Source organism: Fukomys damarensis, unplaced genomic scaffold, assembly GCF_012274545.1.
Source record: "Fukomys damarensis isolate Sample0158 unplaced genomic scaffold, DMR_v1.0_HiC HiC_scaffold_16, whole genome shotgun sequence".
NCBI classification, from domain to species: domain Eukaryota; kingdom Metazoa; phylum Chordata; class Mammalia; order Rodentia; family Bathyergidae; genus Fukomys; species Fukomys damarensis.
The window spans coordinates 83885812-83904225 of record NW_022900928.1 but is presented as its reverse complement, the minus strand read 5'-3'; the positions used below and the strand labels follow the sequence as shown (position 1 = coordinate 83904225).

The 18414-nt window shown below is 48.4% G+C and overlaps 1 protein-coding gene across 1 annotated transcript in view; it reads right to left on the bottom strand.

Moving 5' to 3' along the window:
- Ptprn2 (protein tyrosine phosphatase receptor type N2) overlaps positions 1–18414 on the bottom strand; it is a 523272-nt gene that overhangs the window by 343303 nt on the left and 161555 nt on the right. The window contains exon 6 of the mRNA XM_033763957.1: positions 15657–16017. Coding sequence (XP_033619848.1) covers positions 15657–16017 — 361 coding nt within the window. The remainder of the gene's footprint in view (positions 1–15656; positions 16018–18414) is intronic.

Here is an 18414-nt window from a genome sequence, read left to right as displayed (position 1 = left end):
CCTGCAGGCACAGGGACAGTGCCAGGACACAGGCAGCCAGAAGGGGAATGAGCTGACAGGCAGCGCTGGTCCAGGTATGGGTAGGAAGGGGGTACGTGGCGAGCATGGCAGAGATGTGGGCACTCAGCAGAGAAGTGCGTGGAAACTCTGGGAGGAAGAGTGCAAAACACATGGTGCGGCAGTGAAGGATGAAGGGGGAAAGGGGCAGAGCTACAGCTCCCCGAATCTAGGGCAGAAGAAGCCTGCATGGCCTCAGTCCCTGAAAGGAGGAAGTGGACCCTGAAACAGTCTAGCATGTCCCAGATTTGGTGAGGAATATCAGCTTAGAGATTCACAAAGCCCAGGAAATCCCAAGAACAAACAGAACTCACCACAATGGGATCTCACAGTCTATGTGCTGACAAGGATCAGGAGGCCTGGGAGAGGCAGCCGGGGCAGAGACTGACATCGCCAGCTGAGAGCTTCTTAAAACGGGAGGCCCAGACCCACATCGAGCATCTCTTAAGAACACAAGCCTGATACATATGAATGACATTCTGGATAGGGTGAAAGGAAAATGCCCAACCCAGAAGTCTGAAGCCAGTGAAAACTCCCTTCAAACATGAAGGTGAAATAACACATTTTCATGGAATGCATAGGAAACAAAAGCAACCTGCATCCATCCCCAGCAGACTCTGACAGCTCTGCCGGGCCCAGGAGCATATTGGCGCTGCCACATGGCTCTGTAGGCCCAGCCACCAGCGGTAGCCCCAGATCCTCCTGTCCCTCACACTGAGGGCTCTGCTCTGGTTGGCCAAGCAGCAGGACGAGGTGTTTGGATCACATGCACTTCAGTCACAGCATAGGCAGGACAGGGTCAGGTAGGCTCTGCTGACTTCCTGAAGGGTCAGAAAGGGTCAAGGTAGGGGGGCCCTCAGGAGTGCCCATGGCAAAACAAAGGCACCCCCTGTAACCAGTAGGTTGAAACTCCTCTGGTAATCCCTCTGCATAGCCATAAGAGGCATTTCAGTGTTCAGTTCTGTTTCTGAGTGCCCACCCACCCACCTTCCCCTCCCTATGTCTTGCAACTGCCCTGTCCTCACCTGTGTCCTGCAGTGACTATGACCCTGCCTGGCACCCTCAGGAGCTGCCTCTGAAACACAACCTTACATGGGCTGGCTGACTGCCCACTGTGTCCTTTAAAGCCAGTGCCCATGCTCTCAGCAGGACATGAGCATGAGCCACCACTGCAACTGAGTTCTCGGTGAGAAGCCAGGTCTCCACTGGGCCTGAGATCTGAGAGTGGGCTCCAGCTCTGCTTTACCACCAGTCTCAGCTCTGACTCAGCCTCACATCTCAGGGTTCTGACAGTGGGCCTGGGGCCACCTCAGCTGTGAGCACTCATGAAGTGGGCATGTGCCCCTCCCCGGGAGCGGTTGTGGAGACCACTTTATGCCACCTGAGTCTCCACATCAGGGGGACCACAGAGGCCTGGAGCTACACAACCTGCCTAGTGCAGGCCATTGACCCTGCCTTGCTGACCCTCCCCAGAGTCTCAGTGAAGAAATGGCTCAGTGCCCCCACTTTGGCCTCCCAGCACCCATGGTTTCTTCACAGTCCTGGGAACTGTAAGTGACAGCTCTCTTTCTAGGGGTGGTCACTTCCCCACACACTGACCTCACCACAAATGAATCACAACAAAAGCCACATCTAAATGCGGCTTCCAACCTTGGGCAGAGACTCAGGTGTGCCCCATGGCCACTTCTTCTGGTCCCATTGGAGCCTCCACCCACAGCAGCCCCAGCCCAGGGCTCATGGCTGGATGTTTGCCATAAGAGGGGATGGCAGTGACAAACAAGGGAGACCCCACTGGACTACTGAGGCACTTGCTCTCTCCTTGTCACTCCTTGTGCAAGTTCCAGTGTGATGTTTTGCACACTCCACATGGAGGGTGGCACAAGAACCCAAATGGCTGTCTGGAAAATGCTACACTCATGGCCTCCAGATCAGAGGAGGCATCTCAAATCCAGATCCACACACAAAACCATGGCCAGGCCAGTCCTCTCTGTGCTGCACTCTGTACCCATCGCATCTTTTTTTTTGTCTGTGCTGCTGCCTTGTGAAGTCTTATCTCAGACACACATATCCATAGGTCCTGTGCCAACAACAAAGGAAATCTCAAAGAAAATAGAAATCAAGAGAGAGGGGAGGGAAGAGCCATAAGAAAAGCTATGGCCATAGCCTGGCCTGACTCCTGCAGGGGCTCCTGTCCATCAGATGAGACCAAGCCACTGCCAAACTGCCAGAGATAAACATGAGTCACCTTGAGGTCTCTGCCAGGGACAAGGACCCTGAGGGACCCTCACATGGCACCACTATCCCCAAGTCCCTGCCTCCTGTAGTGGACAAATGAGGGCAGTGGCCTCCATGGCCAGGCACAGAGGCAGAGCTGTGACAGGAGAGGTGGTCAGGCCCTGAACCATGGGATACCCCAGACTCTGTGTATCTCACCCAAGGAATGAAGGCCATGGGCTCACAGGGAACTTTCTGTGGAGACCCAGCTGATAGATGCTACCACCATTCAGCTGACCAGCCTTACTGCTCAGGAGCTGGGCAGGGGCTCAGTAATGATGGCACAGCCAGAGGCTACCTCTTGGACAGCCACTTACTTTAAACGTGGGCACAAGTCACAATGAGGAGCTGCACAAACCACCATTTTCAAGTCAAGTTCTTTCTGTTCCCCCAAAAGAGAAAAGCACCCTGCACAACCAGTTCAGCATGGTGGAGCCCTGGGCACCTAGAGCAGCAGGTACAGAACCTGGCCCACCATCACCTGTTGAGCATAAGTCTCAGCTGGCATCAGAGGATCACAGACCTGTGGGTGTGGCAGGTTCATGGGTGCTGCTATGTTCTCTATGAGACCACATGGCTCAAGGGGGCTGAAGAGGCAGCAGCCAGTGGAGAATGACAAAGAGTGAAAATTCTGTGGCCTCTCAACAAAGACAGCTAAATGTGTTGTCAAAGTTAGGATTTCTTGTGAACACAAACAAAGCTTCATGATCAATATCTGTTACCAAGTTGTGAATATTTATGAGCCTTGGAAGGTTTATACTGATGGTATGTTTGTGCACGTGTGTGTCTGTGTGTGTGTGTCAAACTGTGTGTATCTTTGTGTGCATGTGCGTATGTGTCTCTCTGTGGATGTGGATGTGTGTCTGTGTCTGAGTGTGTGTCTTTGTGTGTGTTTGGGGCATTTGATTCAGACTAGTAAAGAAAGCCAGCTAGGAAGGAAGCCAGGAAGAAAATCACACTGAAAAGCTCACCTGTCAGTACCTTTCTTCGAAACATCTCAAGTCCAGGAGCCCTCTACCTTTCTCAAAGGACAGGAGTGTCCTGGGCTATTCCAAAGGAAAGGCACACAGAGCCCACGTCCAGGGAGAGCAGGGGCCAGTGAGGTTGATCAACCACACACCACACAAGTAGAGGTGTTTTGCCACAGTCCCTCCTTACAGAGCCACACACCCACCTGGAACATGTCTTCAAGACAAGAAGTCACAAAGTGGGAAGGGTAGGGGAAAGGAAATAGGGAAAAGAAAAAATATGAGAAATGAAAAAAAATGGAAACAGAGTCTTTGTAAATAGGGAAGGGTGGAGGGGGTGAAGGGAGGGCAAGGGTATGGGGAAAAAATGAGAACCAAGATCTGTCATGTAAGGGTACAAGATCCCAATGATGAATACAACTGTACTGTGTACTTTAAAAGTACCAATAAACTCAACAAGACAAAAAAAAAAAGACAAGAAGTCACAGTGACTGTGTTCCTCGTGTTACCCCTGCCCCCACACACATAGCATGCCTGCTCCCTTGTCATGGTGAGGGTGAGTACCACTCACAGTGTGAATTGTGTCCCAGTGGATGGCATGCTTGGCCACACAGAGAACCTGACTGTAGACACGGGACAGGACAGACTGGCAGCTGCAGCCCTGGAACCAATGAGGAAGGCTGAGGAAAGGAGCAGGGTCTGTGCTGGCCAGGAAGGGAAGACGGACAGTAAAAAGGATGCCTCATGAGAGCAAAGCCAGAAGAGCCAGGTACATGCCAGGGTCCTCTGGACCTGTTAGCAGAGTGACTGGACACCGCCACCTACCCTGGTGGACAGCACTGTCTCCTATCTTGGGCCAAAGGATTCCAGGACCCACAGGGTATTCTCCATTTTGCTATAGTTGTGGCTAAGGTTCTTGTTTCCATCCAGTTGTTTTTCCTTGTGCACTATGCCTCAGGCTTGCAGACCTGGATTCAAAGGAAGTGGACTAGGCTGCCTCCTGGTGGGAAAAGGACTGTGTTCTTTCCCAGTGTGATTCCACGGAGCAGAGAGGAATAGACCTGCAAGTGTGGGCTCAGGTATCTCCTGTGGGCCCTGAGTCCTGGCACAGAAGGCACGGTGTGTGAATCTCATTACACCTCAGTTTCCTTATCTATAAAATGGAGACAAATAAGACATGAGGATCACTTATCCAGCATCCAGTATAACCTAAGTGTTTTATAAATAAACACCATAGCAATGATTAGGCAATGATGAGGACTCAGGTTAGCCCCTGCATTACCTTTCACCCCTTTAACCTACTCTGAGATCCAAATACATGAAGCTATGGTAGGTGCTGGCTACAGCTCACTGCACTCCTTGAATAAGAAGCACAGAACACATCAGGAAGTCCAGCTGTGCATGTGAACTACTGCCTTCCACTGCACTCAACGGCCAATTTAAAACTGCATATCATGAGACTATATATCTTTGTCAAAGTATAGCCTATATCCAAAAAGTGTGAATTTCAGTTATTAAAGTCACACTCTAGGCTTCACTGAGCTACTTATCCATCCAAGCACCCTTCAGCCCATCTATTCTTCCATTTAACCAACCATTACTATATCAATCCATCTGTCCATTCATCTATCCTTCATGCAACCAACAATCTACTTACCCATTCATACATCTATCCCTAGCCTGTCCTTCATCCATCAATCCATCTGTTCATCTACTCACCCATCATCCATTGTTCATCTATCCATCTACTGTCCACTAACCATCCATTCATCCACGCACCTATCCAACCATCAATCTATAAATGTGCCTATACATCCACCTATCTACTCATCCATCCATCCATCTATCCATTTCCTCAGTTTGTCTTGGGCAAACATTGTCTTTAGAGCCCAGGAGATTTTACTGTGAGATGACAGCAAATTAAAGGCAAATTTTTCTGTGGAGTCACAATATTGTTCAAACACACAAACACACACCAAAATACCATGGGCCCAGAGAATCTTAAGACACTAGAAAGTACAAGCAAACTTGGAACAGGCCAAGTATTAAGACCTACAGAAAGGCTGAATGACAGCATCTCCAGTTATTTGTCTTTTCTCCTAAAACAGGCCAGCATTTGGGCTGTCACCTTAGCAAACTGTTAGCTATTAAGTATTTGTAAAGGAAGTTTCTTTCCTAAATTTCAACTAAACAGCCTCCAAACTATTACAACATAATCTATTTGTAAATCACTCCCTATATTTTATCCACCCAAAATTAACGATTAAATTTGACATAAATATGAAAAATATCTTTTCACTATAAACCTTTAAAAGATAAAAACAAAATGTTACTTTTTAAAAAAAGTATAAAACATTATTTATTTTTGATTTCTAAATAAAGGTAACTCAATAAATTTACTGATTTAAAAAAGATAAAACCAGATATTTTGTTTGAAAAAAAAACCCTTACTACATAATTTTGGAATATTGAGTTATCCTGAGCAGAATTGTCAAGAATATATTTTAAGTAGAAAATTAATAAAATATGAAAAAAATAACCGATATAGAATAACAAGTAAGTAAAACATTTCTCAGTGCACATAAGCCTCCTAATGAAAACATGGAATTTAAGTGATCTGTACTGTGGCAACACCAGCATAAAGATGAAAAGAATGCCATCATCAGAATGAAGAGGCTGCCCTAGCCAGGCTCCTCCTAACAGAGGCTCTCCAAACATAGGGCCCACCAGGGCCCAAATGTGAGATCTGCCATAGGTTCCCAAAACATATCCCAAGGCAGGAAATTACATCAAAGCCTGTATATTAGTGAATGTTGTACGAAGACATGTTCTGGTGGATATCAACAACCAGAACAACCGGCTTGTAAGTCTGCTGCACTCTGAATGCTCTGGTTAGCCAAGCATGAGCGCTGGGTTTCTGGGACCATCCTTGATTTGCTGAGGGACCCAAAGATACAGTCCCTGCCACCTGATCTGGTGCCAGTGTGCAGAAAGAAAGGAAACTAAAGTGAATAATGGTCTGCTGGCCATGTGTGGGATGACAGAAGGGTGGGTCCAGTGTGGGGAACTGGGTGCCAGGCTGGAGAACTCCAGTGCCAGGCTGGAGAGCTCACAGCAGCCCCAAAGCATCCACTCTGACATTACGCTGTGCACTGGCCTGGGAGGGACTAACATAACCCACACTGGTCAAAGACAGCTCAGTCAGACCAGAAATCCTACAAATCCACAACAAACATAGCTGACAGTCTCCCAGGAAAAGATCACCATGGAAACACAGTGTGTCCTGGAGCCAGACCTGGGTTCATACCCCTACACTGCCAATGCAGTCCTAGAAGTCTAAGACAACCTGTCCAGTCTCCTCCCATCTCAAGTCTCACCTGTGTCAAGTAGAGTCGATCATTACTACATACATGGTCAGCGAGGAATTAAATGAAGTAAATAAGTTACCTTCCATGTGATCAACACTCAGTGTCATTGATCTAAAAGGACCCCTTCCCCAACAATCTGTCCACACTCACAGTTCAGAGATGTTCTCTCTTGTTGTCTCCATACAGCTCTCCTTGGACTGTCTTCATCAACCTTCCACTAGACAGAGAGTAGAGGACAACAAATAAGTTACCTTCCATGTGATCAACACTCAGTGTCATTGATCTAAAAGGACCCCCTTCCCCAACAATCTGTCCACACTCACAGTTCAGAGATGTTCTCTCTTGTGGTCTCCATACAGCTCTCCTTGGACTGTCTTCATCAACCTTCCACTAGACAGAGAGTAGAGGACACACACACCATGCCAGGCAATGCCCCATGGTCCTGAGGGTGAGCACAAGCATCATACATTCAGGGGGACTCCTGCAACAACTGTGACAAGAAGATACAACCACTTCAAGATGGCACGATAAAAAAACAGCCCCTAAAATCATCTCTTCTCACCTACAAAAGCAATCTCTGAGGTTATCATTAATGAACAGCTACAGAAATGCCCAAGGGAGACAGCAGAGCCCTTGGTAGCTACAGCACATGTGCACAGTGAATGCACTCCACAAGCCACATTCATACAACTCAGAACTGCACTAAGTAACCTCAAAGCACCACTGTCAGTCACTGGAGGATGAACTGAATGAAGAAAGACTCAAAGTCCAGCCAACCTTATGGATAGGAGGACCAGGCACAGAGAGCAGTCAGATACCACGAGCATCAAAGTGACTGTTCTTTTATTTCATCCACTGGCTACAATCCTGAAATCTGGCCAGCTGATAATGACATTTTAAGTAGCCTCCAATGCCTCAAGTGGACTCTGGTAGGGCAATTATGTGAAATGTCAGGACATCAGCTATGTAGGGCTAGAGAGAAGATCAAGTTATAATGACTCTGCACCAGTGCCTATTGCAGACCTGACCCAATGAACTTATGTGTCTCTGTGGGGTCTCTCAAGCCAACCCTGAGGATGAGCAATGATACACAGAGAGCCTGCTATGGAACTCCTCTCACCGAGCCAGGAGTCACAGAGGGTGGCTTTTGCTCCTGAATGCCTTCATTAGTGTATGTAGAAGACAGGTCATAGCTTAGCCACACCTGGACACCCATGGTCCTCACCGTGCTCATCATCCTCCTCACCACCTTCACCAGTCACTATACTCATGGTGACCTTCATCGTCGTCATCAGGAGGAAGTGGATGTGACCCATTTGTCTGGAGACTGTATAGCATAACTGCTGAAGTCCAGTCCTTGGGTATTTACAAAGGATTCAGATAAATTGAGTAGGAGCTTATTATTTTGCTATCTTTGGGCTTCTAGCAGAAGATACGGACATAAATATGTCAGCATCTTGTCTATTTTCACTGGAAACAACACAGTGATGGCAAAATGTGTTCTTCTAATTTGAGGGGATTAAAGTAGCATAGCTAAGTGGCAAAGACCCCTCCCCCATGAATTCCAACAGCCAGACTGCAGGCACCTATTTCCTAGCCAGGCCATACGAGTTTATACTCAGGGGGCTCTGTGTGCACCCACCCTAACTTTCTACTCCATGCAGGAGCCAGGTGGAGAAGAAGGGCATTGCTTAAGTACCTGCAGGGGGTGGTGAGGAGTGGAGGTAAAATTTCTCTTCCCTCCCTTCACTTTTTCTTTTTTTTCTGTGCTGGGGATTAATTCTAGGCTCTCTCACACAGGCCAAGCAAGTGTTGCTCCAACACTGAGAAACTCCTGAGCCTCAACTGTTGTAAGCAGCTTCACACAGCCTCACACGAGCAGGGCTTTGCATGCTCAGATGTTACTTGGCTTATGACAGGGAAGGAGTCTGGGCCTGTGCCGGTGGCCCAGACACTTTCCAGACATGGCTGCCTGGGTAATAAGTGTGTACACTAACTAAGTGAGGCAAAGCAGAACTCAGAAGAATACTCTGAATGGTAAGATTATCTGGCAATGTCTTCAATGCCAACTGAGATGATGATGAGCAGGTGTGTGGGTAACACACCTCTGCCACTAGCCATGCAGTGTAGTATCAGACCAGACCAACCACTGCCAGCGCCCAGCAGCCTCAGGACCCAGCTCCGTGTGTGGGGCCACAGGCGCACTCACTAGAAGGTGAGGACCCCCCACACCCTAGTGTCTTCAGCCAGAGGTCACTGCCAGGCCAGAATGCTCAGGCCAAAGGAGGGAAGACATGGATGGGGACAGGAAGGGTGACATTTGGGATCTTCTTGGTGGTTATATACTTGCCCTTTATTCTAGGAGCCGGTCTTTCAGAGTCAACCATAAAAAGCAAAAGAGACAGAATATGAGAGTGCAACCAGCTGAACATGCTGCCTTTGGGTGCTCTGCAACCCTCACCCTCACAGAGGCAAACTTCTACACAGTACTTGAAGAACTTTCCCACCAATCCATCTGGCTTGCACCAAGCTCACAGGTATTAAGGGAGTTGAGGGCCACTTGTCAGAGATTCTGCAGAAGAGGGGTCTGTCGTGGAGCCTGAGCCAGGTGTGCTGGTGCAGATCCAGTCAGGGTCTCCTGCCTGGAAGGCATGCCAGTAGGTAAGTCAGGACAGTGCATGTCCAGCATCCCTGGCACACCACTGCTGCCACCCAGATATGAGGGACCCATCAGGAGTACTCCTGTCAGAGCTGCTGAGTGGGATTTGCAGCAAGAGAAACCACTACCCTGTGTGTAAGCTACAACGTCACCCAGCAGCTGCCAGACACTCTCCTGCCATCTCCTGCCTTGGGGAGAATGTGACTTCCTGTAGCATGAGAGGCTTCTGACTACACAGCCCCAGCCTCATGACACAGAAAGTCCTCACACATTGTGGGAGGATGCGCATCTATGACAAAGGATGGTCAGCTGCTTCCTTGACTCCACTCAGTGAGCGATGGTCTGCTCAGCAGACTCAGTAGAGTGTGTCAGGCCAGGCACACTGGGGCAGAGTGGCACACTGCAGACACACAAGGCAGGGCTTCCCTTCAGTGAAAGGGACTCAGGACTGAGGGCACACTTTCTCCAAGGGGACAGAAGCAGCTGACCCTACTTTTCTATACTGACACTGGCTATGGTCACTGGGAGAATAAAGCTTGGCATAGTGCCCTGCTGAGACAGGATGGGGTGCCTCTGCTCCTCAAGGGCCTGCAGGCCTGCAGTAACAATAAGAAGGGACATCATCACAGGCTCACAGTGAACAGCGGTCTGGCATGGAGGGAAGGTCAAGCAAGAGTGCACAGAAAGGAGTGTACTCAATGCCACTGAGCTGTGCACTTTAACATGGGTAACACAGCCAGACTATGCACACCTGCAAACCCAGTACTCTGAGAGCCTGAGGCAGGAGGATCACAAGTTTGAGGCCAGTCTGGGCAACTTAGTGATTTAGCAAGACCTTGTCTCAAAATAAATAATAGCTGGGATGTAGCTCAGTGCAAAGGCCCTGGGCTTAATCGCCAGTACTGTGAAAAGAAAAAAAATTAAAATTAGCATAGTAATATAAGGTTTCATGTAGTTTATGCATTTCACAAATTTAAAGTAGATAAGGAACTTGTTAGTATGAGTTCATGTTGCTGGCCTGAGTGTTTGTACAGGGAGAAGAGAGAAATATAACAAGGACAGAGGCACATGGCCACGTGGTGCAGTCCCATGGTTGTTTCTCAGATAGCATCAGGCAGGAAACACTAACTGCTGACAGCTCTGGGCCCTGGGGAGGAAATAAAAAGTGGTTCTCTCTGCATAGCCATTCTTCAACTTGTGTACATGGATCATTTATTAATTTCACAACTGGAAAAGAGTGCAGCAAATCATCTTTCACAAATGCTGACATCCATTGTGACCTGATCACAAAATGACCGGGACTGTGGCATGCATGCTGTGACCAGGTTGGGCCTGGAGTCCCTCTTGGTGCCCTCACAGCTTACTCGCCACCCTCCTGCCACCCCATCCAGCACAGCTCTCCTAACTTCAAGTCACTTTAAAGCTTTAAAGCTTTTGAAAGGGAAAGAATTGTAAGTAATGAATAAAGGAAGGAAGAAGGACTGTTCTCTAAGTTTTTACCAAATGAACCTCTGCTATCCACGTCCAGTCAGTATCCTTGTATGTTGCCACAAATCAGGGTGTGGGTGTAGGTGGGGACACAACAGCAGGGGTCACACCTGGGACTGGACAGTACTGCAGGGCCCCTCCTAAGCTAACACCATGGGACACGGCTTCCCCTTGGGGTCTTGAAGACATCCAGCTACCTAGAGCCAGCCACCCTCACAAATCTTTGAAAACACACACTCCAGAAATGTGGCGGGCCAGGGAGGAGAAGGCAGTCCATCCACCTCTCACCCTACAGCTGAAGCTGGGCTTAGTAGGGGGGCTGTAGTGCCCCCTGTTCTTCCAGTGGATCTGTCTCCTGGGCACCTTCAGGCCCGCTGAGCCTTTCCCAGGAGTCACCACTGCCCCTGTGCTGCGGCCCACTTTCCAGGGTGAAGCATGACAAACACCTGTCTGCCTATCAGGCAGCCATGCAGGAAGTACAGACTTGAAGCTGGAGCAGCTTCCCTTCCCCTCCTGTCATTAGGAAGCAGATCTTCACCCCTGCCTGGATTGACTATTGCCTGGTGGCTGCTCCTCCCAGTGGCACAAGGCTCGTGGACATCCAGGGGCCTCTCAGCCTCCAGCTACAGGGTCAGCGCAGAGTGGCCTCGCTGTTCCCAGCTGCCCATGACCTCTCAGCAAACCCCGAAGCTTGCAGAGCACAAGCCAAGAAAGCCTGGTGCTGGAGCTGAATGGCCATTTTAAACATTGAAGCCCAGGACCAATTCACCATGGCAGTGAAGTAAACTGTTTAAATCTGCATCATAAGGAGTGGGATTTGGAAGGGATCTGAATTTTTTTATCAAGTCACAATGTTAGCTTCCTAGGTTTGTTTCTTCCTCTGGAAAGTGAGGTTGTAGGAAAGCGAGACTGAGAACAAAGCCATTCCTTAGGGCTGACAGGAAGCTGATAGGGGAAGCATTAAACCAGTGTGCACTTCACACTCTCAGCTCATGTGGCCTGGTGCAGACATTGAAAGGGACACTGTTCCCTGTCATCACGAAGGTCACAGCTCTAGGGAAGGCAGCCCCTCATCACAGTCACACAGTCCTCAACAGGCACAGGGCACAAGCACATCTCTGGGTGGAGCTCATCCCTGAGCTGTGTGTGAACTGTGGAGCTGGGATGTGCCAGGCAGGCTATGTGACCTGTGGCTGCCAGCAAGCTGAGAGGGGCCAGAGGACACCACACACTTCCCTGGAGATTGCTCCCGAAGTCCTCTGGTTAAATGCTGAGCACTCCTGCTCTTCCTTTACAGGAAACAGGAAACAGAGCAGAGGAACATGCTACACACTCTTGGGATATAATACACACAAACAAGAATGTGAAAAACTCCTGGAGACAAATGACCTGGTTTCTGAAAAAAAAAAAAAATCTGCAATAGCAGAAAAGAAGGAGGGAGAAGAACCTCAACACAACTGCCTACCACCTTGATGGGCCTCTGCAGACCCTGCTTCAGAAGAGCCAGCTGTGGAAACTGTGGCAAGTGGGGAATTTGAGCACTGAACAGCTACTGTGATAATGTCACCATTATTATTCATCTTTGTAGCCACAAAGCTATCGTGGTGTGGTTCACAAAGAATCTCTTCTCTCAGCAGTACTGAAATACTGACAGGTGAAGGCATTTGATGACTGGGTTTGCTTTGAAATCATGCGGGGGCTGGCAGGCAGCAAGAGGGTGAGGTGTTGTAAGCCGAAGTGGGGCAGGCACACAGGGGCCTCCTGGCACTCTGTGCCTGATGCTTTGCACGTGGCCGTGACAGCATACAGCACAGCTGGAGCACAGCAGGGTGAAAGGACCACCAATACTGCCAGGCAGCACAAGAAGCTGCCCCTGAATCACACAAACAGGAGTGAAGAGGGCTCTTTCAGGGGCAAGTTCCCAAAGATCTGCTCTGCAGGTTGTGAGGACGACCCACTGCCAAGGGGCTCAGACATGGGAGCCAAGGACAAAGACAGATGTGGCTACAGAAAGAAGCATCAGAGGAGCATGCAGGGGTGGCCAGGAACAGTTCAGGGTGGGCTCAGAAGGCTGCAGAATGGAAGCTGGGGGATCTGCGGCACAGCACAATGATGAGGAACCACACTGGGCCAGGGAGCCAGGGTCCCAGATGATATCATAGCCAACTTGGCAGGAAAGGCTGCTTACCAGAGCCCAGTGATAAGGGCAGTGCAGGGAGCACAGGGTCACAGAGAGGGGCAGTCAGGGCTTCAAAGAGGAGAACATCCCCAAGGGTGGCACCCTGTGGGGGACCAGCAGCCTCCCAGATGCCAAGGCTAGGAATGCTGCAGCCAAGTGTGAGCTGTTCTATCTCCCCAGGCACCCTCTGCACACAGCAGTCCGAAACAGTCATGCACCCTCCTCTCTAATCATCACTCCACATCCCCTCCACTTAAGAACTGCTGTTAATGGCTATGCGGACAGAGAGAGCAGAGAAGTGCTAGGATGCAAAGCAGCAATGAGAAGAAAATACAACTTTCACAGCAATCACAATTAGGCTTCTCTTAGGGAGAACAGTGGTGGCCAATGTTACTGAAAGTCTCAGTCAATATTTTTAAAAGCTGTCATTTGCTTGGCTTCAGGCGGCATGTGTGCTCACAGGAGAAACCCCTTCTTGTCAGAATCCCACTCCAGGCCAGGCTGAGGAAAAGGCTGCTAGAAACACCAAGTCAGAACCTTTCATACGTGGGAGGGGAGCAGGACAGGAAGCTCCCAAGCTGCAGTATTGACCCAGTCATTTTGGGTCTGCACCCGATACTGCTGCACTGTGGATGGCACCAACTGCACACTGGACTCTTCTTAGGACAAAGCAAATGGCTGTAGATACACAGAAGGACCATGACTAGGCTGCCAGGAGTGGTGAGGTAAGACGGGAGGCATGACGTTGCTCCTACACAATTTCCCAAAGCACAAGGCAGACACACAACTGGAGTAGAACCTGCCCTGGGAGGAAGTTCCCCATGCTTCATCCTCACACAGGACATCAAACCTAGACCCCTATCTCTAGCACTGTGAAAAACTAAATCAAAATGAAGCAAAGACCTGAAACTTTGACCCTGATAGAAGAAAACATAGGGGAAACACTTAAAAGTGGAGGCATAGGCAGAAACTACCTGAATAGGACTCCAATAGCACAGGAAATAATAGCAAGAATCAACAAATGGACATCAAATTAAAATTTCTGCAAAAAAACAACAACAACAAAAACTAGCAAAGTGAAAAACTCTGCAGAATGGGAGAAAACCTTTGCCAGCTACTTTTCCACCAGATTAATATCTAAAATATATATAAAGAACACAAAAAACTCATCATCAACAACAAAAAAATATGAAATGGCCTAGTCAAGAGACAGGCAAATGAAGGAACAGATCTTTCTCAGAAGTACAAATGGCCAGTAAATGTATGAAAAAAATGTATAACATCTTTAGCATCAGGGAAATGCACAGAGCAACCATATACCGAGATTCCATTTCACTCCAGTCAGAACGACTGTCATCAAAGATTATAAAAAACCACAAATGTTGGCATAAATGGGGAAAAGAAGAAACTCTTTTTCCCTGCTGGTGGTGATGTAAATTAGCAGAGACCCTGTTTCCACAAGAAAACTAAAAACAGAGCAGCTGTGTGATCTAGCCATAGCATATACCCAAAGAAATTAAAGTCAGATGGTATAGGGTAGTGATGGCAAACCTTTTAGAGACCAAACTAGCAAACTGCAACCCCAGACCCTCTTATTTACTGCACAGTGCCAACACTGTAATGAAACCTGAGGTTTTGGTTCAGAAAACAATTGTTATTTGATGCCCAGCTGCTGAGGTGATTCAGCTCACAGGCCAACGGAGAGCGCTCTGCATACCCGCTGTAGCGTGAGCACCACAGGTTTGCCACCATAGCTGCTTATCCGTGTTTTCTGTGACACACTTCACAGCAGCCAAGGTACAGAACCAGCCTAGGTGTCCACCGACAGATGAATAGATAAGCAAATGTTACACACATACACAGTGGACGGATATCAAGCCAGAAAGAACTTATGGATGGATCTGGAGATCATCATGTTAATTGAAAAAAGCTAGACTCAGAAAGAAAGGTATCTCATGTTCTCTCTGATGCGAGGAATCCAAAACAAATGATGTGGAAAATAGAGGGGGGACTGTCAGAGAAGGGGAAAGGAAGGCAATAGGGGGTGGATATGATCAACTCTATTATACTCATTGGACTCCAATATGTTATAACGTCAACAAGAACTAACAAAAACTAAAATCTTTTTAAATGTTAGCTTCCTTATTTTGAGGTAATATCTAGTGCCGCACTGTCTGATAGAGGAGCTGGCTCTGGAGTGGTTGAAATACGACCAGTCTGAATCAAGGAGCGGTGCGGGTATAAAATGCTTCCTGGTTTTCTAAGTATGAAAAATAATGTACAATGTGCAGTAATTTTAAATATTGATTATATGTTGAAATAGTTTTTTTAAAATATTGAAATAAAATTGTTATTAAGATTTTTAAGACTTGTGCATTCACAACACCTAGGGAAGACTGAGGGGAGGTGAGGACTCATGCAGATGGAGTGTGTTCCTCCCCTCAACCAGCTCTGTGTCCAGGGGAGTCAAGGCCACCACTTGCCCATTATCCAAGTGGAGGGGACCAGAGGACCTACAGTTCCTCTGCCACACAGTGGTCCTCCTGCCATGCACTACTTCCATGCAGGATGAACCACCAGTATGGTAAGAAAGCAACAAAATCAGCACCAGGGATCCCAGGCCAGCAAATACATGTGAACCCAGGACGGGGGGGCCAACTCACCATTGCCTGTGCTCAGGGTCTCCTGGGGGTCTCCTGGAGGCATAAGCCATTTCTGGGGGGCTGCCAGTGCAGAGAGGGGCCTTGGCGCTCTTGAGGGGCTGCGCAGAATGTACCGTGGCCCTGGGTCACCCTCTCTGGCTGGTACCGGAGGTATTCGAGCAACATAGGTGCCAAGAGCTGCCATCAGGTGCTGTCTGTCCATGCTGCTGTCCACCTTTGGGCTGAGCTGGTCTGGCTGGAGCCGGCTGAATGTCCTCTGTGGGAAGGCCTCGGGGTTCTGGAGCCGGGTCATGGGAGGGTAGGTCAGCGTGGACTTGTGGGCCACATAGCTCAAGATGTTCTCAGGGAAGGGTGCCTCATCCTGAGGGGCAGAAAAACAAAACAGTGAGAGTTGAATCGCCACCACAACACCCACACAAGAACTGGGCCCAGCGTTTAAGGCCCTGGAAAGCATCAAATGTCATTAAGTCCAAGGCCTCTACTGGACTGGCTATGTTCCACCCTTCATAGTCACTGCTGCACTGGTTTCAACAACAGCTTTATTGATAGAGGTCACATACCAGTCAGTGAGTTTTCCTGTACTCAGAGTTGTGTGAACATCACTCCAAATACCTCCACAACATTCTCATTGCCCCTCAAATAAGTCCTGTACACGTTTCTCCTTCCCTCCCAGCCCAGGCTACCACCAGTCTGCTTCTTGTCTCTAGGGCTGTGCCTGTGTCATGGATATTTCACATTCCAGAAAGTTACAGTAGCCTTTCAGGTCTGGCTTCTTCCACAGCATGTGCTCAGGGTGTGCACAATGCGCCACGTGTCAGGGTGTCCCTTCTTTCTAAGGCTCAATACTGGGCCATTAGACTAATCAAGGCCTGGTGGTTGTCCTCATGCCCAGCACAGTTATGAAAATGGTACATGTCTCAGTGTTCTGCTTTGACTATGGCTCCATCAAGATTACACAGATGGTGATTTCTAACTTCACAACCTTCACAATGTGAAGGCTGTCCTGGAAGCTCACCAGCGCTGCTTTGATGGCTGGGTGGTCCTTGGGCTGCACAGCTACTAATCATGTCTAGGTCAGTGGGCGCATCCCTTCCATCCAGATGGGACTGCAGCCACAGTGGACTTCAGGGGAAGTACTCAGATTCCCAGGCCAGCTGCTTCCAGGGACAGATTTGTGTGTAGCAGCCTGGAGCCTGGGAAACAGTTTGACAGGGGCCTGCTTTCAGCCCTCACATGTGAACTTGGGCAAATCACTTCACCTTTTGAGACTTATTTCTTCTGTCCAACAAGAGTGTGGATGTTGTCCCTAAGGTTTTTAATCATCATTTAAGAAATGGTATAACTTCAGCTATCATCCAAATTGTTTAATTTTGTCTGAGGACTAGCTAAAGTCAACTGTTCTCTCTTAGGAAAAGAGAAAGTAAGCTGAGAGAGAGAGAGAGAGAGAGAGAGAGAGAGAGAGAGAGAAGAGAGAGAGACTGAGAGTGCCGCCAGACTGCTGCCCCAACAAACAGCCCTGCAGCAATCTCCCTCAAACTGGGTATGTCAGTCGTAGGCCCTGCCTGCACTCCTTCTGCAAGGCTCTGTCTGAACACCTGGGTAGGTCACTTCGCTGGCAGCTGGGGATTCTCATCCAAATGCTTCATTAATGTGCCTACAGCGTCTCACTGTGAGAGTACAGCCTAAGTTGAAGCTTCCACTCGCAGGACTCTAATTAAAGTCGCGATGGACAGCTCCAGGCAAAGGCTGTGCCAGGCTTAGCAGAAGCATTACAAGATCACAGCATCTGTGCAGCAGGCTGGGATAAGCAATCTGCTCTTGGTTTGTTTATGCTTTCAATCAAATTAAGGTGAAGAGAAGAAAATAATATATCAGTAGACAGCACAAACAACAGTGATGGTAGAAATAATAGAAAACACTGCTTTCACACAAGCACTCTGTGCCCTCAAGAAGTGACCACAGCCTTGAGGTGACCCTCCCCTCCTGCTGAGGAACATGAGTCCCTTCTCAGGGGCTTGCTCTCCTGTGACTTCAAGTCTAGAAGGGGGAGGATAGCAGGCTCTGAGCTGCCAGAGTGGACATCCAGTTCTGCCGTGACCGTGAGGGAGCCCGTGGCCCCTACACCCTCTGCAAGTGGGGTGATAATGACAGTGGCACTGCCATTCTGTTGCTGTTCTGCTGTTGTACATCTTCACATCTGCCTGACCAGTCTGGGGACCCAGAGGACACCCAGAAGGAGCCACTCACCATGCTTTTGCTTCTGCCTCCAGCTCTGCATTTAAAATTATGTGACTTATTTTCATAGCCTCTACTTTACATATGGCTTGAGTCCCAGAGTAACTGTCTTGTTGGGTTTCCTGAGATGATGCTGGATAAATTTTAATACTGAAGTTATCCAAACCCACAAATTAGAAATCTAGAAGCAAGAACACTTCTGGCTTCTGAGCACCTCAACAGTACAGAAGAGAGTAGAGGCACCTGGGTGGGAACTGCTGCCAAGTGCTGATACTTGAGCTAAAATGACTTCCTCCAAGCATGTTCCTTGTCCCAATCCATTTATATATAAGGAGTAGAACCCACTCACCCATACACTGGTAAAGAACAGTGGCAAAGAAGGCTTGTTTGGAAGCGTGCCCAATGCTATGTCGGCACAGCTCTGGGAAACTTGTACAGTTCTGAACCATTTATTTACCTCCTTTGAGCTTCATTTGTACCATGCAAAAAAAAAAAAAAAAAAAAAAAAAAAAAAAAAAAAAAA